Genomic DNA, 23,091 nt, shown 5'->3' on the forward strand with positions numbered 1-23,091 from the left:
GATCCTGTTATATTGGTACAAGCAGATCCTGTTTTATTGGTACCGGCAGATCCTGTTATATTGGTACCAGCAGATCCTGTTTTGTATTGGTACAAGCAGATCCTGTTATATTGGTACAAGCAGATCCTGTTTTATTGGTACAAGCAGATCCTGTTTTATTGGTACAAGCAGATCCTGTTTTATTGGTAAATTTCATGATGCCATCGTTGCTTCCACTATGAGAAAGGAATCACCTCCGGATTTCCTCCATTTTGTCAATCAGTTTCAAAGGGAAACGTCATTTGTGAATGAATTTCTGTGTAGATTTTAGTTTAAACAATGCAAATAATAATGAAACTTGTTCTATATATTTTAACCAATACACTGTAAGTGTAGCAGAAACAATAAGGCATTTCTTATCCTTGATAAGCATATTCCAGTACATTGGTATTCCACTGAGACTGTGCCGTCCCAGCTGATTGGCTTTTTAGTTTTCAAAATAATTTTTATTTTCTTTCACACTGTGTTGTTGGTTTCATCCAAACATCTCATCAACAATGTTGACAAATTAATGTCAGACACATGATCGCTAATCATGCAACTGAGATACACGGCTGAACACACAGTGTCATGTCCTAGAATCTTGGAACAACCCCTGTAAAGCATGTAGCAAACTCCATATCTATTTGACTCAAATATTGTTTGTCACAAGTCTTTGTGAGATTTGGAGATTCCTTATGTTGCTTGTTTGTTTTCTTTTTTTTATATCAACACATCTGATCGTAAGACAATCCAAGAATTGTGTGCCTGGTTCTAGTTTGGTAGGGTGCATTAACAATTCTCAGTAGGCAGGAAATATTCAGCTGATTAGCCGTCCCTGTTGTATTCCGCGGCCAAAAGAATTTATAACAAATTCGGTATTTTATTGTAAATTCTGCAACCAGAATTCTTTATCATTCTTCACACTGTTCAATTTAAGCTTAGTTTTCTGAATTTCTTACTTTTGCATATGTTTGACTTGTGACAGAGCTTATTGGACATGTTGGAGGGAATCTGGTGATCTTTAGTGTAGACATACAGACATTCACTTTAAGCAATAACATAAAAGTCAGCTTCTCTTCAAAATGAAATCAGTACATTGATGTTATTTCACAATTTCTACAAATGTCAAATGTTGGTAAATACTTTTTTCTTTTTTTCACATTTAGCACGAACATCTCAAATACCCATTTGGAATGTTTTAATTAGAATATTATGACTGTTCATTTCAGTAAATCTGTACAACGTTTATACATTCAAAAACAGCTTTCAACTTCCATGTTAAAATTCTGCAGTGCTTTTTTTATGAATTGTGCGGCAGAAAAATGTTATGAGTTCTGTATGAAAGGTGATTTTCTGCAAGATAGGCACATTTCTGCAAGAAGTGGGCATTTCTGCAAAATAGTCCGCGGAATCGTGGAATACAGCGAAGACTGGATTATGAACTGTGGCTGTATATAGGAGCCGTCTCTGAGTTATTAGTGTCGTGGAGACACCCATAGTCAAGGGTCTGCATTAATCTCCATCTGTAATGTGGTCAAGTCCCTCAGACATGTTTATGTAATTCTCCCCTATAAACCCTTCATAAATTGCCTTGCTTAATGTTACCAAGGCTGGCTGTTTCGTAACAGCTTACCGTATTTGTAGAATTTGAATAACTGAATTGATCATTCACCGAACTGTGTCAATATGGTAGGTGTAGAAATATTCTCATGCATATTATTTACATTGCAGTTTTAGATTTTGAAGATTATGGTTTAGAAATGAACCCTTGCTATCAGATATGGACTCAGTCCTAGGTAATTGTTTATGAATTAACCATGGACAATTTATTCATCTGTTCTACATGATATTATGCTTTGTGGTCAGATTTTGTTTTTTCCATGTCAATATACCATTAAAAACTGAATTAATTTCATCACATTGCACATAGATAGTGTAAGAGTCACACAGTTTCTGTTGACTTCTTGAATCTTTTTTTCGCCAACAGTAGGTTGTAGAAAATGTTTTGAAGGGACCTGCTTCATTAACTTGGTCGCCAGACTCCAGATATATCCGGCTTCTTAAGACACAGATTCGGCAGATAGGTGGCTATTCAGACTACAATTGCTGCCAAGTTGGTTTCATGGTGACCCCTCTGGTCTCAATATTTATCAGCAGATTTATTTTCATCAGACTGGTCTCAGGTTAGTGTATTGACATCTGCATCCATATTGTGAGTCCTTCATTGATCCGTCTAAGTAAGTCCCAGTAAATCTGTATTGGTACCTTTGCTTTCCTGATCATTTCCGGGATGGGGACAGAAGTGACCACCGGGCGCTGTTCTTTTGTCCGAATACGCACGGTGTCGGAAGTGGTGAAGTGTGGGCAAACCAGACAGGCATTACGCTGGGCTCGGAGGATCTTCACCGGAAAGATTTATTGTTTGAATGTTGTATTGCCGTCTGAAGGAGGTAGTGGGGTCCTGAGCCAGTTTTGACCATGGCAGTGGAAGCAGTTGCTGCCTGAATAAATCACCATCATAGATAGTTTAGGGAGGAAGGCTACAGGCACTCGCTAGAATGCTGGGTGTAATGTCAAGTCTTGTTCTTCAGAAAACAGTGTCGCAATCTGATTGAAGAACAACTGCATTCTAAAAATACAATAAATGCAGAGATGCAGAAAACTTCTAATAAAACTTTGAATTTAATGGAATTCGCTGTGTCAGTGAATCAGTGATTGAAATTATGAATGAAAGTCGTTGGTCCTTGTCATGTCTCTGGTCCTTGTCATGTCTCTGGTATAAGGACAGAGAATGAGGGGGTCCATCGGTTTGTTTGTTGCTTACCTTACACTAAGCAATATTCCAGTTATGTATGCATGACGGCAGTATGTAAATAATCAGATCAAGGCCAGGGAGTCCAGTGACTGACGTCATGAACATCAATCTACGGGGGTCCATGGGCAACATGCTACAGCGAAAACATCAACCACCACAGAAACTCCTTATTTTATGAAAATATCACAAAGTGGAATCTGCAGAAACTTCCATCCGTATGATAGAACCTTTGTCCAGTGCTCCACAGTCCTAAGCTGACTCCAGTTTTAAGCACTCCAGGGCCCGTGGGGTAGCCTAGTGGGTAAAGTGTTTGCTTGGGGTCGATTCCTGACATGGGTACAATGTGTGAAGCCCATTTCTGAAGTCCCCCACCATGATACTGCTGAAATATTGCCAAAAGCAGCGTAAAACCATACTCACTCACCCACTTAAGCACTCCACTCCGCTCCACTCCGCTCCACTCCACTCCACTCCACTCCGCTCCACTCCACTCCACTCCAATCCACTCCACTCCAATCCACTCACACAAAGCTGATACCAAGAGATCAGACTGAATGGCCCACAATATATCCTATATAAGTCCAATATAGGCTGACAATATGTGAACTGCTCCAGCAAGAGAACTAATTGTCTCTAACCTGGTGGTCATTCATTACATGAGTGTGTTTGTTATTTCTAAGCATTATCTATCGTAATAACAAGTACCATTGTTTCCCTCTATCCTTCATTATACCATCCCAGAATCTGGTGATGTTAACCCTTGCTGGGTCATCTTAGACTGGGCTGAGTGAGTGAGTGAGTGATGGGACCCACTGGAGGGGGATGTATGTCATCTCTTGGTACTATTTTGGTACAGTGATTGAAATTTTTTAAAACCCAACAAGACAGTCGGTCAGGTGACCCAGAAATATTGCCTGCCCATATTCAAAGGCACCTGCCCGCATTCAGACATTATGAATGCTGAAAAATCGCAAATAGCAAACAAATAGTATCTTGATTCAGTTGATTAAGACAAACAATTACTTGAGAATCTACGAGTAGTTTTGATAATAGTAAGTAAGTAAGGTAGTCTTTAATGTATCTGCCAGACAGTCGGGCAGGTGGAGGAAAATTTCACGCAGCCCGACTGAAAAGTTATCTGCCACGTGCAGGCAGTTATTTGGGACACTGCATTGGTATGGCAAACGTCACTGTGAACACATCATTTCATTGTTTGCTTGTACAGCTGCTGTTTTATAAGCTTTCTGGTTTGTGGATTTCAGTTACTATCTATTTCTACCTGAGCTGCATCTGTGAGTATCACATTGTTGTGACTCAGAGCATTGTGATAGGCTAACATCATTGCTGGTGGTATACGAGATTGTATCACCCAGATCAGGCAGACACTGAGTTATACGTGACCATGTCACTGGATTTGAGTTATATTTGACAATGTCAATATGTGAGTTATTTTAGACAGTATCATAGTTATATTAGACAGTGTCAGTATATGAGAAGTATATTATACTGCATCACAGTTATGCTAGACACTATCACCAGATGGTGAGACTCGAGACTTGACTATTTTAGGAAGATAAAATACTTAGGCACAGTAGAGAACACTCGTTAAAACAACTTGCCATTTGATGAGGGAGAGAAGTTTATATCGTGATCTCATGTCTAGTGATTACGTCTGTGACTAGGATCCACGGCCGGTAACATCTCGTAAAACAGCCTGCATGATGACGGTAATCCTATTGTGGTTACTTTAAATAACGTCATAAATATGAGAGAGCTATCTCAAGTCTCTGGATTTATGAGGTACCATGTTGTACAATCAGATGCTGTGACTGATCGAGAATCTGGGCCACAGTGAGTTGTATGTAGAAGTAGGACTCCACTGTCAGTAGAGTGTTGGTTTTCTCTGAAATGAGATGACATCAGCGGGGGTATGATAAGGAACGTAATGAACTCTTTGAAACCTGTCGCAATACATGTCACCTGGTACATGTCTTGGTATTTATTACCCTGTGTGATGGTACATGTCGGTATTTATTACCCTGTGTGATGGTACATGTCTTGGTATTTATTTACCCTGTGTGATGGTACATGTCTTGGTATTTATTACCCTGTGTGATGGTACATGTCTTGGTATTTTTTTACCCTGTGTGATGGTGCATGTCTTGGTATTTATTTACCTGGTGTGATGGTACATGTCTTGGTATTTATTTACCTGGTGTGATGGTACATGTCTTGGTATTGATTTACCCGGTTTGATGGTACATGTCTATGATGCCTTTGCTTATCTTGTTCAAGGATAACTAATTCCCTTGCACGATGATTATGTTCCCAAATTAATACTGACATTGAGCAGACATTGACCAGTGGTCGATATCTCGATCACCCGTCTTGGCAGTCGGCAAGATCCTGCATGTTAACCACTTTATCCACTTGTAAGCGGTTGGTTGACCAAAGGTTGGGGGGCTGTTCCACCATGTAAGCTAAAACACTGGGCAAGTTGTCATTATGAACAGGCAGTGATTCCCACTATCCCTGCAGTCTTGTCTGTGGCTGCCAAAGTCTCTCCTAGGGGAAGTGACACATATCCCACTATCCCTGTGTTCCCGATGATGATGCTGCAGCCTTGACTATGGCTACCAAAGTCTCTACAAGGGGATTTCTCACACTAATGACTTGATCCCCCCACCCCCAGGGAGTTGGCACTGGGATGATGACACCCTCGGGACATGCTAACCAAGTTACTGGTGGCCGGGCAGGTCATACCACCAGGTGGTTCTTGACCCACATAAACTGGCACGGAGCACAGCTACAATGTTGTCCAGGGTGCCGTTGTACAAAGCAACCTTAGCACTACGACTGTTGTAAGTCTTATGTCAAGGCATGGGAGTTGCGATCACCTTAGCGCTACGATCACCTTGTGCAATGGCACCCAGACCAGTTGACCAGATATTGTCCAGACCATTTGACAAGATGTACCGTATTTTCTTGAGTATAGTGCGCACCCATGTATAATGCGCACCCCCCTCTAGCGGGTTCAATATTTTGGAAAAAAAAGAAATTTGAATGTTATGCGCAGAAAAAATTTACACCGTACCCTTTCAGCGAAGTCCGGCAAACGAACAGGTGCTGAGAAACTTCGTCAGTACAAATTCGAAATTTGAGATAAAAAATCACCAGACATGTTTATTTACCGTTTAAATAGTATTTATTGTTGTGCTAGGCATTGTTTTATATCTAGGGATTAAGATTACCTTGAGTATTTTCTCGTAAACTAAGCCGGAAACAGCAATCAGCTGTACACACGTTTTCTTGGAATCGACCGGTGATTCGGTCAAGACACACCCAATGATATAACTTTATAGGATTTTTAATGCGAGGATCGGCAACAATTGTATCTGAAACTATTTTATTTATCAGGAATAATATATTCCATTATTTTCTTAATTATATGCAGCCTTTACTAAACATATTTAAAATAATAATAACCCTAAGCGAAGCAGCTGATCGCTATTCCCGGGTATTATTTTTTACATGGAACATGTCTGACCAGTCACCGTCAAGGCTCACGCGCACGTGAGCACGTGAGCGCGAGAATTTCATGTTGACATAGAATCGTCAAACAAAAACAAATATGACTTTTAACGAGTCAAAGTATGTCATTTATGATATATGTATCCATTCTCTGTCAACTAAAGTTCGTTTCAAGGCGTCAATAGCGGTATTCTGACCGTGGTTGCTGTTAATAACGGTGAGTTGTGCGATCTTCCGATCGCTTCACACACGATTTCGCCGAAATTAATAAAAACAATATTATAAGGAATTTTGAATAAAATTAATGAAGTAAGTTACAAACATAAGTCCAGAAATACACAGAACACTTTTTATAGACAGACAGTGTAATTACATAATTATTTTGCGCACTTCAGTATGGATTTGTTGACATGGTATTTCCGGTGTTTCGTGCTCACGGTAATGTCTTTCCATGGGAGGAAAAAACATCCAAACTCATAATTCGTGTATAATGCGCACCCCCTTCTACACAGCTGTGTTTTTTCGAAAAAAAGTGCGCACTATACTCAAGAAAATACGGTACTTCACCTTCTGTGGCTCTGTAACTTGGTTTGATTGCATGTCACCATACCCTGATGGCATGGATCATTGCCCATAATGGCTATCATTGGATTGTCTGGTCGATTTATGGGCTACCGTCCTATAGCTGGAATATTGCTGATTCCAGCGTTAACAACAAACATCTGGCATACTTAAAGCAGTATGCAATGAATTACATTCATATAAGAGTGTACAATCATGATTGAAAAGTCTCAAATCTGCAACAGTTGGATACACATGATATAATCTCTGTGACAGACCATGAGGACTAAGGAGATCGGATACAAGATGGAAACCATTAATTATCAACAAAGGAAGAGACAGAAACACAATTGGCTGTGTTTGGTTTTGTCAGGTGACCTGTCAACCATTTTGTCAAACAGCGGGTGGGAGTCCTCTGTGTGGAGATGTTTTGACCCAGAATAACCCCAGGGTATTTGTCCTATCACCCATGGGTTCTCGCTGATGGGGACTGGACCTGACAGAGTTAAAGAAAACCCTGTCAGGCTTGGCACAAGAATGTCCCGTGGCTGGTGGGGCGGACTGCCCAGGAAGGAGGAGGCCACACTGAAATATACCCACAGGGAAACCTGGTTTGGGGGGGATAATTGGTGACATTTGACCTGCTTGTTTGCTGTTGGCTACGATTTCTGGGGTATTTGTGTCATTTATTTATACTTTTTAAGGTTCGGGTGTCTGGAAATGTGAGAAGCAGGAGGCTTGTTAAACTATCATTAACAGAGATAAGAAGGACATTCCCCTATGTGTTGTCACCAGGTATTATTGTGGTCATGTTTCTCTACAGTCGGTTTATGCTGAAGTTACTGTCACGACTGTATGACCTGTGTTATCCCCTCAGTGCCGTGGCGTATTGCATTGCTCTACTTCTGGATTGCTGCGACTGTTCTGCGTCTGCTGGGGGGACGGGTGGCCCAGTCGTCTAAGGCACCGCGATTTGCTGTGCAGAGTTGTGTCCCTTGGGCATGTCAGAAACCTATGTTTGTGGGTTCGAATCCAGGTTCGTCCCGATGATGTTTCAAGGTTTGTCAGCACCATACCCGTGCTCGTGGGTTTCACCGAAGTGGTAAACGTCTGAGACCCGCATCACTTCGGGCTTTCCTCCCACATTAAGCTGACATATAACTGGAATACTGTTAAAAGCAGCGTTAGACCCACCTCACTCACTCACTCTGTGTCTGCTCTGCTGCATCTGCCATGCTAGGGGAGAATGTTGCATGATGGTTTGTTTTGTTTGTGTGTTGTTTAACGCTGCACCTAGCATTATTCAAGCTATGTGACAGCAGCCCATATATTGACCAGACAATCATGATAGATATTAGGAGCAACGATCCATGCCGTGCGGTCTGTAAATAATCGAGTCACTCCACCGACTGACATCATGAGCATCGTTCTACGTAACTGGGATATGTTGACATGCATCAACCAAGTCAACCTGACCACCGGATCCCGTTAGTCGCCTCTAAGGACAAACATGGGTTGCTGAAGACCAGTTCTAACCAGGATGTCCAGGGTTCTCCATGATTGTACTGATGCACTTGTGTATATTGGAGGGGTCGTGGTTGGTTTCCCCATGAGATTCCGTTCAGTTCGGATCCCAGGGATTGGGTGGTCAGTATTGCTGCCGTGTAAGGATAGTCCTCATTGTTACCCATCTCTTCATTCTGCTTGTCTAATCAAGTGTCACTGTGACAATCGGACTTAGCGGTAACCTTTGTGCCCTCATTACTGACTGTTCATAAAGGTTGTTCAAAGTTACAGGGGGGCGGTCGGGTAGCCTAGTGGTTAAAGCGCTCACTCGTCCCGACATGGGTACAATGTGTGAAGCCCATTTCTGGTGTCCCCCGCCGTGATATTGCTGGAATATTGCTAAAAGCGGCGTAAAACCAAACTCACTCACTAATAGTTACAAGAATAAGATGTACTTGCTCTCAATGAGATGTACTTGCCATCAATGAAATGTACTTGCCATCAATGAGATGTACTTGCCATCAATGAGATGTACTTGCCATCAATGAGATGTACTTGCCATCAATGAGATGTACTTGCCATCAATGAAATGTACTTGCCATCAATGAGATGTACTTGCCATCAATGAGATGTACTTGCCATCAATGAGATGTACTTGCCATCAATGAGATGTACTTGCCATTAATGAGATGTACTTGCCATCAATGAGATGTACTTACTCCTAATAAGATGAAATGTACTTGCCATCAATGAGATGTACTTGCCATCAATGAGATGTACTTGCCATCAATGAGATGTATGAGATGTACTTGCCATCAATGAGATGTACTTGCCATCAATGAGATGTACTTGCCATCAATGAGATGTACTTGCCATCAATGAGATGTACTTGCCATCAATGAGATGTACTTGCCATCAGTGAGATGTACTTGCCATCAATGAGATGTATGAGATGTACTTGCCATCAATGAGATGTACTTGCCATCAATGAGATGTACTTGCCATCAATGAGATGTACTTGCCATCAGTGAGATGTACTTGCCATCAATGAGATGTATGAGATGTACTTGCCATCAATGAGATGTACTTGCCATCAATGAGATGTACTTGCCATCAATGAGATGTACTTGCCATCAATGAGATGTACTTGCTCTCAACTTGGTTTTGGTGACCTGATGTTTTTCACCCTTGTTTAAAGGTGCAAAGGTTTTTATTCTCTTAAGATCACCCACCGTGGTACAAGAGTACCAAATCATAGACAAATGTTCTTTCTTCAACAAATTTATCACACTTATATGTTATCATGAACAAATTACTTGGCTTAATAAATACATATCAAGATAGCAAGATGCTGACCTCACTTAGCAGGATGCTAATGAATCGTGTTAGATCTTAAAGTTTTTTCATGTTTCTTGTAATTAGAAGATTCCCTAGTTAATGAAAGTTAGGAAGTGCATAATATTCAGGTAGAGTGAACAATTATATATATATTTAAACATTTCTGACTTTCATCATCTTCCTTTGATCAAGAAATACAATGTTACTCAAAGGACAACCCTTCTCATCTACTATATTGCCTTCATACAGTAGCTGCAGTTGCAGCATTCTGTGGCTGACTGTAGTCTTTCTTTGATAAGCACAGATGTGAAATAGTCTTTCAAGATGTTTTGCTAGCTTGCCCTTGTGGCTTAAATGAGTCCTGATAGTAAAAGTCTGGTTGGCTCAGCTCTTGTGGAGATAATTACAGCCATCCACAGTACAGAGAATATAGACCCCATTGGTACATTTAGTAACCACCCCCACAGATACGTGGACACCCACACAACACAGAGAATGTACACCCCCTCGGTACATTTAGTAACCACCCCCACAGACCATGTTGAAATCTGACCTTGTCAGATTACATTTTCATACATTTGGTATTTATTCTGACTGTTTAATTATTTATTGTGTGGTTCATTACAAAATTCTGTCTACATGCAATTAATGCATTTTGATTCTTTGTCAGTTTCTTTCATAGTTTGCATGAACAGTCAAAGCGGATTGTGTTGAACTGGAATGTACTGTACCTTCTTTTCTTTGTCCAGAAAGTCGTGCTGTGTTACAATTCAGGGGTAGCAATTTGTCTGGAATGTTCTGGTACGTTGAAGTTAATCAACCGTCCCTCAGGTTCGTTACTTACCTGCATGGGTAGAGACAGTAATGGCATTACAACACAGGCAGCATCGGCTGTAGACGTCAGTCACCGAAAGATTGTTTTCTACTTCCGTGATGTTTGCCATGATTTCCTGTATATCCTTTCCATTACATTTCACCATCTGCGGACCACAGACCCGGGCCACTTCAGGGATGATTTTTGGCTTGTTTCCATTCCAAGGAGGCATGGAGTCTGACGGCGGCAAAACTGATGGACCTGTTTTTTGGCTTTTGACATCTTGCCTGCCCTTTGATGGACAAGAACATCACAGTGGATCCCTCGGACTGTTGCCCCTGTTGAAGAACTTGGTGCCAGACATGAACATCACAGTGGATCCCTCGGACTGTTGCCCCTGTTGAAGAACTTGGTGCCAGACATGAAATTGCTCTTATGACATAAGCTGAAATAAATTGGCAGTGCCAAGGGGGACGGGATGAGGTTCGGTGCATGGACAATGTCCATGATGCACTCTCGAACTTACTTGTCGCTTCTGGGAGTTTTTATGGCTTGACGACTTTTTGTAATGCTTAAAAATAGATTTGTATGTCTCGTTTGTGTTTATGGTGTTGTATGTATGTAATGTTCTGGAACATTGCTGAATCGAAATAGTTTGTCAGGTGGTGGATGTAACAATATATAGTCTAGTGCTGGATATAAGGATATATTGTCTAGAGCTGGATATAAGGATATATTGTCTAGTGCTGGATATAAGGATATATTGTCAACTGGTGGATAGAAGAATATTTTGTCAGCTGGGGGATATAAGAATATTTTGTCGGCTGGGGGAATATAAGAATATATTGTTGGCTGGGGGATATAAGAATATATTGTCGGCTGGGGGAATACAAGAATATATTGTCATATGACTAGTGAGTCCAAACATTTACCTGCAAATACCAGCCAGCATTGGTAAGACAGACAGACAGACAGACAGACAGACAGACAGACAGAGTTTATTCTGTGTCCACAGCTTCTGGCCCATAACACAAAAGGATACAGGATAAATGTCATGCATACAAGGCTGTATTGTTATCTAGGAACGTCTAGATAGTTTGTACATTAAACGTTGTTAGAGAGACAGATTTTTGAAACTTTTGATATAACTAGGCCAGTACATTTATGGGTTCTTGTGCAATCAGTGGACATCAGAGATTAAACTCCACAGCTGTGTGGGGTGGGTTGGTAAACGCAGACTTCATCAAAACATGCCTTCCTTGCCTTATTGTGTTCATCACACAGTAATAACACGTGGTAGTCCTCCTCCATAAGTTGACAGTCTCAGCTTGGCAGTACTGGCATGATCGCTCTTCACGTGGGGTGTTCCAGTGTCGTCCACATTCAGTTGCTAGTCTAAAGTTGTTACATCTCAATCTGGAGATAAACCTTCTAATATTCAGTAGGAGTTCAGCTTATGATAAGTATCTCTCAACATTGTTTAAGGACTTACTGTGAGTAGTATTGACATTTAGGTGACGTTTCCAGCGATAGATGCCAATTTTGGTAAAACGTAGGACTTCAGTTGAAGCAAGTTGGTTATGGTTCTGCTGGTATGTCTATTCTAAACATACGGTTTAAGAGCTTGATGTGTCATGAACACACAGTGCCATTTAGAAAGTGGTCAAATGTAACAAATGTTATATTTGGGACAACACTTTCTAAATAAAGTACAGATTCTAGCACTTTTGGGGGTTCATGAAGGTGTTGGATTAAACATATTTCAAGCAGATCATTCATCTGTATGATGTAAATATGACACCTTTAATTGCAGATATAATTATATCAGTATTAGTTTAAAAAAAATAATTCAATTTAGAGGACCACCTTTGGTTGGTTGTTTGATCCTCGGCCATTTGTTCGATCCTCAGCCATGTCCTACCAACAGACATTAAAAGATGGAACTTCTATTTCCCATGCCTAGCACTCGGTATTATGGGGTTAAAACAAGGCCAGGGCCCTGTTCCACAAAGTGATCTTAGCGCTAAGATGATCGTAACTCCCATACTTTAATATACGCTTACAACAATCATAGCGCTAAGATCGCTTTGTGGAACGGGCCCCTGGAGTGTCACTCACGCATGCTTGCATGTTGCTATAAAAGTACAATAATCTTGAACGTGACGTTAAACCCTTTTTCACCTCACCTTCAAATTAGGACATTCCAAGTTTGACGCTGGGAATTGGTAAGCTTTTCCATACCAATACAATGATACAATTCTTTTATGTCACGAGAACTCACTTGTATTTTGTGGAAGAATATTGTTTGAAACGAACGACCTGACATATATTTAGATGGGAATTGATCATTACAAGACGCTCTCATAATGACTGGTTTCCTAATTAAATTATACCAAGGCAGGTGATAGAACTGGCTTGAAACAACATTTGGTCTGGAAGAACCACATTGTGCTGAGTGATGTGTCTTGAGACAAGCTCATTGGGCTCCTTAATACCTCACAAGTGAGGGTTCTCTGGGGAATACCCGCAGCATGGTGGGGTGAGGAGGGGGTTGGTTGTGTATGTCTGTACTGTAGCCTGTTGTTCTGCCCATGGCTCTCTCTTGACACATAGGTACAACCTGGCCGCCTGCCTGGCAGTCCTGTCAGGTTGGCACCCAACAAGCAGCCAGCTCAAAGGTTAACATATCACTCGGATGGCGTACAAATACACCAAACTTGCCATTTTTTATGCACATTTGTTTCTTGACCTTTTGTAGTTGCACTTAAAGCTGATGGAGGTGAAACAGGGGCCTGGTCTGTTGAGAGAAGCAGAGTAATGAGATACGGACCGTATCAACCTCTTGGTCATTATGTTCATTTTAGACTGTATATGAGCTTGACCTGTAATCTGAGCATGAAGTAAAGACCTTGCATCAGTCCTAGCATCCTGGCATTCATGGGATCACCAAGCAATCCATCAAATTTGCGGGGCAGTCGGGTAGCCTAGTGGTTAAAGCATTAGCTCATCAGGACGAAGATCCGCATTTGATTGCTGACATGGGTACAATGTGTTTAGCCAATTTCTGGTGTCCCCCACCGTGATATTGCTGGAATATTGCTAAAAGTGACGTAAAACCAAACTCACTCACTCACTTAAGCACTTCACGCACGATAAAGAAACTTCTCTCAGTGTTCATACAGTCAATGACTTAATCATGTCAGAGTGACTTGCTGCTCATGCCGGTATAAGCAATGGTCAACAGTTGTTTTCCTAAGGGTCAACTCCTCTTTGTAATTTGAATTTATCAGCCAAAAGAAATCTAATTACGCCTAGAGATAGCTCCTGTCTCTAACGTGATGGGCTTTAACTAGATAGAGCACTGTTGACTGTCTGAGCTCCATATTGTGGAGCTGCAGTGACACTCTATATACATCTCAGACTCTTGCGCTTTTTCTCAAGACATGTTCACTTAGTATGCTTTTCGGTTTTCACATTGAAGAGTTTCGGATGATAGTGTTCTCAGTAAGGACTACAATTGTCTGGCGACAAACTTCTCAGCGCGCTCCGCCAAGACCAATTTATAACAAAAACTATGAGGGTTATAGGTCTGGGGCAATAATGTGTGGAGATGGAGCAGGGTCCAGGCAAGGTGTTCTTTACATATTGATTAAATGACCAACCCAATGAGCATTGTTTATTGGAGCAATTTAGTGAGGATGGGGCCGGTTTGTCCATGAACAGTATTTAAGTGGTAATGTACGAAATGGGTGATAAATAGTATTGCCTAATGTGGTAAATTGATGCAATGGTTGCGAGACAATTGCACGTTGGCCTGCGTGGAAGCTGTTGGACTGTTTGAGCTGTTGTTGTTTTATGGTGATTAATACGAGATAATGTTCTGTCTTCATTTCCTGGGATTGCTTGCGACAGAGCCATTTTGCTGGTGCATGCTGGGAGTATGGCTGCCAATAGCAACTTTACATTCATGGCGAACTCGGCTAGAAAGTTAAAACACTTCTTTCCTATTTTGTTCAATTACTGAACTTAAATATTTCCTCTTTGGTAATACGCGTTCATTTTCTGTCAAGGTGGAAATTGTTAAGAGTTTCATGAACTTTATGACCTGTTTAATAAGATTTTTTTTGGAACAAATGTTTTTTGGTATTAGAAAAAATTCTTGGCAGTTTGACATTGAATGTCTGGAGAGGGCCTACTTCAGATTGTTTACCAAATCTCGAATTGATGGTTTAAGTGTTACTGGTGTATATTTAAACAAAATTTAAAAAAAAGAGAGAAGCTATTAGCAACATATATTACAGCATAACTTTTCAATTCAGAAATGAACCAGTTTCTGTCCTGATGATGTTTGTACAATCTTGCATCAGCTCATGTCAGTAGCTTAGTACAGAAACCAGCCTGATAGTCAGTGACATCCATGACCTTTGAGGAGCACAGATTCTACAACATTCACTGAATGTGTAATAGATATGACCATGTCGGACAGTCGTGTGGAAAATATTAACAGGAGATAATCTGGTCCTCTCTACTTGTGGCTGTCACTGTGTCTGTGTATTAAACATATTTATCCAACGCTTGTGTGATACAGCAACAGGTGTTTCCAGTCAAGTCTGTTCTCTGACACCTAGAAAAGGTTAAATGAAGACACCTAATCATTTTGTCTATTATTTCTGTGCTTGTGGACAAAACAGATAGTTCTATACTGCTTGGCTGATTTAGCAGTAAACACAGTTCTATATTGGTTGGCTGATTTAGCACTAAAACAGTTCTATAACTGTGCTTGGCAGATTTAGCAGTAAACACTGTTCTATATTGGTTGGCAGATTTAGCACTATAACAGTTCTATAACTGTGCTTGGCAGATTTAGCAGTAAACATAGTTTTAGAGTGCTTGGCAGATTTAGCAGTAAACACAGTTCTTTATTGTTAGGCAGATTTAGCAGTAAAACCGTTCTATAATACAGAAAACTAGAAGAAGCAGTTGAAATCAATCACCCATTAACCATTGTTGTTTTTGTTAATCCCTATCAAGTATACGCTCCTGCTGGTTTTGGTAATCCTTATTAGATGTATTTAACCCTGTATTGTGCTGTATTGCTTCCCCCCTGCTTCACAACGGTATGAGGAGCTATACCAACACGTCGCATCATAATAAATAAAGAAGTACAAAATATATTTGATAAAAAAATAATCTTGTCTTCACCCTATATTGTTTTGCTGATTTAACGGATTACCATGTGTGTACCTATCTTCATCTATGCAACATGCAGATGAAGCTCTGGCAGCCAATCAGGGGTATATTTGTCCCGTGTTGTGCTGTCATGACGACAGAAACTTGTTGTAACGAACATTTCCAATTATCAGTGACACACAACTCATGCATAGATAAGAGAAAGTTACCACATATTGATATTTTATTTTTTCAATGGGAATTTTGAGAGAATTGTTATCACAAAAGGCCTTGTGAGTGAGTGCTCGGCGAGTTGAGACAGGGTTGCGATGAACTTCTTGTGATCATTATGAATCATTGCACACTTGTGATCATTATGAATCATTGCACACTTGTGATCATTATGAATCATTGCACACTTGTGATCATGACACTTGGGACTTTTATGTTAGGCATAGGGAAGACTATTGTGGAATATCCATTACAGAATGTGGACTTTGTTCAGTCACCACACAAGAGGGAGGCCAGCATTGCAATTCCTCATTACTTGCTCTCCCGAGAAGCAGAAAACAAATCTGTACTGCAGCACTTTCGGGAGACCGATCCATTTAATTACCCGACTCTGTATCAACAATGTAATACTGCACAGATGGACAAGCCTTGGTTGTGGCTGCATCCAGACCAACTTTTGGAGGGGGAGCGGGAGACATAATTATAATCAATACAAGACAAGTGTAACCGTTTGATTGTGTCGGAATGGGGCCAAGACCACTCGCATTAGCATTGCTGGAGATGCAAGAGCAATTAGGTTTGGGTTATGAACTTTTATTCCATCCAAATGGTCAATGGATATGGGAATGTTGACGATCCATGGAGATTGGAGTTTCTGGGCTCGGTGAATATTAGTGTATTTACATGACTTGTCATCCATTGATGTTCACGTCTGGTAACCAATACCCAGTTGATCAAAACTCTGGAATTGTTGGCAAGAGGCGCCTGATATATTCGACTGATGTGACCTGTGAACCAGCAACTCCAAGATGCTCCAGATAGGAAACAAAGGCACCATTCTGCTGCCACATAAAATTCTTTGTCCTCGGTCTGGGTAATCGTTTTTGGCAAAATCAGCCATGATTCATCACTCTGATCTTAACCTTTCCCCATAAAATAGCTACTGCCCCCAAAGACTGTCTTTATCCCCAGTCGTGGGGAAGGCATTGTGAACTGCCCAAGTCAGGGGGGATTTTGTTGTTTTTAGTGATCAATTGATGGCCCATATGTGCAAGAGAAATTGTATTATTCTTTGAAGTGCCTGGGTCTGTGTTTGGTGTTGGTGGTAGTGCTTTGAGCACAAAGGATGAGCCATTATCCAGACTGGATGCAACAAAACATGCTTTTGAAAACATTTAAGTTGACAAAGCAAAACCTTAGTGGCAACATGTGCCATTGAATGGAACATTTGAGTAACTGATTTTAGACCCAAGACTTTTTATCATTGTTTACCTCACATTTATTGATGTTACTGCTGGTAAATATTTTATGGGTTATTTTAAAAAATATCTTTTCCCATTTCATCAAACTGTTCTGTTATCCTGAAAGTCAACTTTCATGATTTTGTTTTAATCTGTGTTCTTCATTCAGGGCAAATGAGACCTGTTTTAATCATCATTCACAAATTAGAAAGTTGCTATGTTTGGACCTGATTCTGTCCATTGTTGATCGATGCTTTCACTGCAACCCACTGGCTTGTCTCTAAACATGGTCGCCAATATCTTCTGCGTTTGCTTATCTCCATGTGTACTTTTCACAAGTATGTATATAATTGTAGTGTGGGTTGGTGGCCTAGTGGACAGAGTGGTCACTCCCATGTCCAAGGCCTGGGTTCCATTCCTAAAAGCTGTGCAATATGTGAAGTCCATTCTGGTGTTGTCTTCCATGACAGCAGGAATGTTGCGATGAACACATTAATACCAAAATAACTCCCTCCCTGCCTCACCATTGTCGTGAGATTTACGCCCACTTCATTTTGCAACCCTCTTTAGATGATGAGTCTCTTGCAAATACACTACTGCGTGCTCCTGTTAATGTAACAAAACCAAAGAATATTTGCCAAATAATGATACCCAGGGCGACGAGTTGACGACAGTTGTAGAAATCTAATGTCTAAACCTGGCCTTCTTTTCTTGTCACTTACTTTCATCAAGTTTACCCTCACTAGAACGAAGGCCCTCACTTATATTTACATAATAAGGAAATTCACTTTAGGGTCAGATTTTAATTTAAGTAACACCACAACAAGTGTTGAAGAGGCTCATGGGAAGTCTCCAAGCCATCGTCTGATTGGATGGGTTTTTGATAATGCTTGGTTCACAATAACCAACACAACTAGTATCTGATACTTTTTTTGCAATTCAGAACCAGTTTCTCGGGGGGGGGGAAGCTTGATATGTTTTTGATGGTGTGAGTGGGATCCTCCGCCATTACAAAATAAGTGTTGCAATGAAGTGATTTGGTTGCATTATGACCTTTTAATATGTCACCATGTCCCGTGAGAGTTTTTAAAATTGTTTTAAGATTGAGGAATCATAATGGTTGGCTGTGTATTTAAACCTGGAACAAATAGCCTGTCATTACAGAGTACCATATCAATGCCGTCAACTAGTCTGTATCATGCTAGCTCTTACCAGGGTCTGATGTTAAGCCTTTGATGCCTAGCTTGGTGAACATACTTGATTATGATACTCATTTTATGTGGGAAGAGGTATGATCTTTAAAGCTGGCAATTGTGGATTCATTGTGTTAAAGACCAAAAGGTAGTAACATTCAAGTAGGTGATATAAAGGCATATCAGTATGTCACCACAATGGTTCTCATGGCAGCATTTCTGTGCAGTTCATACAGAGGCGTATCAGTATGTCAGCACAACGGTTCTCATGGCAGCATTTCTGTGCAGGTGATACAGAGGCGTATCACTATGTCACCACAACGGTTCTCATGGCAGCATTTCTGTGCAGTTGATACAAAGGCGTATCAGTATGTCACCACAACGTTTCTCATGGCAGCATTTCTGTGCAGTTGATACAAAGGCGTATCAGTATGTCACCACAATGGTTCTCATGGCAGCATTTCTGTGCAGTTGATACAGAGGCGTATCAGTATGTCACCATAACGTTTCTCATGGCAGGGGGGTGGGGGGATGTGTGTTGGTTGGTACGGGTGTCCCACATATCCCACATGTCTAAGGAACTGCAAATCACTCATTTTGACAGTGAGAATAACTCTTTAATTTAATGATATCTAGAAAATGCCACCATCACTCAAATCTTCCATTCCTCACAGACCGCCTCCCTGATCACTTGGTAGAGCATGAGCATCCAGCCAGAGAGTGGAAGGTCCGGGGTTTGATCCCCGGCCCTGTCATACCAGAAGACATTAAAAGATGGTACTTGTGACCCTACCTGACGCTCTGCATTAAGGGGCTAAAACTATAAATGGGCATCCGTTCGTAATAGTACAAGCAGCCACACACACAAGTGCATGCACGTCGCAATATAAGGGCAATAATCTTGGACGCGGCGTTAAACCCCATTTCACCTCATTTCTCCACTCAAAGTAGACTTGCTTGACAACGGTATAAGGACCAATACCAAAACGTCGCCTTTACAGTATTAAAGAAGTTGTAACCCATAAATTGTGTCTACTTTGTCATCCGTACTTCTATGTAATGCCTATCGAACAATTCACCTCACTCACTCACGCACGCACGCACTCACTCACTCACTCACTCACTCAGACTTTCCAATTCTTCCATCTTCCCTTCATGCAATTTGTTTATATTTTGCTGTATTTTGATAATGTTTTTCTTGTTATTGCAGAAGCTGTAGCCGGAGTCCCCCATGGTGAGTACAAACATGTAGTTCCTGACTAATATTGTACGTATATTAGATGGCATTGATTTGCTCGTATTTACAAGCATTATTGCACCGGGTCGTGTCCATCAGACCATTGATGAACTGCTGTATCAGCATCATTGCCGGACAAATGAGCTATTTATACCACTTTAATCACGCTAATGTCGATGTTTTAATGAACCTGGCAAGGTCGATCTGGTGCATTGTAGGACATATTGCCTTTTCATTAGTGAAGAATGATACATTTGTAAGTAGACTGATTTCACAAATGAGGGTCCCCTTAGTAACTGCATTCTCTGCCTTGATTCATCATACAAGTATCACATCATTAGGGATGGCAGGGTAGCCTGGTGGTTAAAGTGTTTGCCCGTCATGCTGAAGACCCGGGTTCGATTTTCCACATGGTACAATGTGTTAAGCCCATTTCTGGTGTCCCTGCCATGATATTGAAATTCGTTAGTAAATGTTAATTTTTGGGACAAGAATGCAGCCTTATTTTGTCTCTTGCAACTAGGTTTTCATGTCGACATGCACCTGGTACAACCTAAATATAGTTCCTAGGGAGCAAGGTGGTTGAAGCCTTCGCTCGTCATGCAGAAGGCCCAGGTAATCTCCCCCACATGGGAAGACCTTTACTGGTGTCCTCACCATGATATTGTTGGAATATTGCTAAAAGAAGCGTAAAACAGTACTCACTCACTCACTCATTCACAAAGCCATATCACTGCTTCAAGTCACAAGCCTTCACTGTAACATAGACATACAACATTTCTGTTAACACTGTAGGCTCACTGATGTTAAAACATCCACTGTTTTTTGGTTGAAAATAAAAGAGACTTGTTATCCAGCCATAATCTGGATATCTTATCATTTTGCTTATCCAGCCATGTTCTTTTTATCCAGCCATTATTTTTGTGAACATTGCTGAATATCCAGACATGTTATTGTTATCCAGCCATATTGTCGTTACCTGCGTATATTGAAAGGATCCACTGAGACTGTGTGATACGGACTCATCTGTACATCGTCATATTGTTGTTGGGGGCCTTCACTTCCTGCTCCAGTTTGTTTGTGTCACATGCTCCCCTTGACCTTCAGTCAAGGGCCGTAATATATTTGGCTCCTCGAACAATCCTAATCAGCTTCTGAGACAGGTGGCGGACTGTGCAGTAATGTTTGATTTTGTCATCAGGTCTTGACTCAGTCACACTTAATTTGTATCTTAACACTCCGGCCTGGAGCAGATGGGAAAGTCGGCCATTTTAAAATTAGAGGGATGGAAAACCATTTTGGTTCATCTCCGGAGGGAAGAAAAGATAATTGGACTTCTCACTACTTGGATTATGTTCGATCATTCTGTGAGAGGAGACACTCTTGCTTACATCGTCTAGACCTGACATGTTTTCTTTATGTCTAATTTACAAGACTTGCACATTTCAACTGCCCAAGGCATAAATGAGTTCAGCATCAGGATAGGTTCAGGAAATGTTTCTTTTACAGAACTGACATGTGGATTGATATAGAGACAGTACGTTGGTCCAATTTTAGACTTTTGGAGCATGAACAAATTCAGTGAATAAATATCTGTAGTGTATTTAACAGAATTACAAAGTTAACTTTGATAGTATTCCAGCTCAAAGATGAGAGCTAGTTGTAGGCAAATATGACCTGATTTCAGATTTGGATGCCATTGATGATGAGGAATATATAGGCTGTTGGTGTTGGGTTTTTTCACCTTTGATTCATATCAATGCTGTTGCTTAATTTGCTTTTGAAAAGGTTTATTAATGTAGGAATGCTATCATCAAGGCATTTAGAAAATAATGTATGTGACAAGTATATGGTGGTTGTCACTATAGCCGTATAAAATACAACATCTGAAATTGCATTCAAATCCGATAGAATCTTGTGTGCTGAACTGGATACATTTTTTTTTTAGAAAATAGTAATAATTTGGTAAGAATTCTGAACTTGACACATTCTTTTGGAAAATAGTATTTATATTTGTAAGAATGACTGAACTGGCAGTGTTTGTGAAAAATATATTATTGTTTGTAAAAATTACTAAACTGGCACATTTTTTAGTATTAATTTTTGTAAGAATCTCTCATGGCCTCATGTGCTTGTGGATACCGCTGACAACTCCCACTACTGCCTTGTGTAAGATATTTTCGGTTGTGTGATGTCGATCATGGGAGGCTGAGTGCTGAGCTTCATGCTGGAAAATCGACTGACTTGTAACTTCCAATGATTGATACCAAAGGTGGACCTAAATTCGCTGGAAATGTTTTACATCACAGTACAATTACCTTTTTCATGCCTGCTTTTGAAGTTGCTCAGTCCAATTTCATACAATCAGCGATTTTTTTGAATTAACAAGAAATTCTCATTATGGACGAAAGAGTGGTTGATTATTCCTCTGTAGTTTGTGTGGGAGAAGAGAACAGGGTGTCTCAGCAGTAGGAACTATGTCAGAAGTTCACAGGTGCCTTGGTACCTTCCAAAACGTCCACATTTCTGAGTGGGAAGACTGATTTGGGTTAAAAGCATCTTTGAACAGTATATCAGTTCTGTCATGGTCATGGAAACATGTAGGAAGAAAGCTGGAAGTGGTTCAGGTCTTGAAACCAATGGGTGAGTTTGGGATTTGAACCCTTGATCATAGGATCCTGACACACAAAAGGGACACAACTCTGCACAGTGAATTTAGGTGCCTTACTTGACTGGACCACTTGTGTCCTCATCAAATTTCTGAAAGTCTTATTGGTGCTTTAACTATTTTTGTCAACTGTCTAAATGGTTTTGGCAACATCTTAAAGCATTTTACGATACTGTGGCTGTCACTAAAGGTTTAGGTATGGCTGGTTTCAGTGGTGTAGAGATATTCACATTTGTAACTTGGTCACATGTGAAATATGACAAACTATTGAGCCTGTTTGATTTCCTCAACATGTTAAGTAGGTTACAAGGATGAAGGAGGTGGAGTAATAGGGGATTCGTCATCATTCATGGCATTATGACTTTTCTGAGATAAATTTTCAACAGGTTTTAATTATGTTATTTCAAATGATTTGTTTATATTGACAACGACAGTTAAGCAGTTTTTATTACTTTTTACTTATTTCTGGTTCGGCAGAATAAAAGAACCCAATCCCCTCTTATCATTTTATTTTTTAATAATTCAAGTTTTGGGAGTTTCAGAAAAAGTAATCCAAAATGATGAAGTTTTAGTGAAGTACTCCTGCCAGCCCCACCCTTGCAGCATGTCTGCTGAGTAGGAGGGTACGTTGGTTCAGGTGAACACCAACGTTATTTCATGAAGCAACGAGAAGCCACAAGTGTGGTATTGCAAAATACAGGGGCGAATGTTGCAATACATGGGGATTAGTCAGACGCTAATGTCAGTGATGTCATCAAGATACATT

General features: G+C 40.5%; 1 protein-coding gene across 4 annotated transcripts in view; it reads left to right on the forward strand.

The window, feature by feature from the left end:
- Window positions 1-23,091, forward strand: part of LOC139464063 (prolow-density lipoprotein receptor-related protein 1-like) — a 185,323-nt gene that overhangs the window by 41,070 nt on the left and 121,162 nt on the right. For all 4 annotated transcript variants that reach the window (XM_071245608.1, XM_071245611.1, XM_071245609.1 and 1 more), the window contains exon 2: window positions 19,631-19,654. In XM_071245608.1, the coding sequence (XP_071101709.1) occupies window positions 19,631-19,654 (24 nt within the window). The remainder of the gene's footprint in view (window positions 1-19,630; window positions 19,655-23,091) is intronic.

Source organism: Haliotis cracherodii, unplaced genomic scaffold (genome assembly GCF_022045235.1).
Source record: "Haliotis cracherodii isolate W230 unplaced genomic scaffold, xgHalCrac1.p SCAF_16, whole genome shotgun sequence".
In the NCBI taxonomy this organism is placed as follows: Eukaryota; Metazoa; Mollusca; class Gastropoda; order Lepetellida; family Haliotidae; genus Haliotis; species Haliotis cracherodii.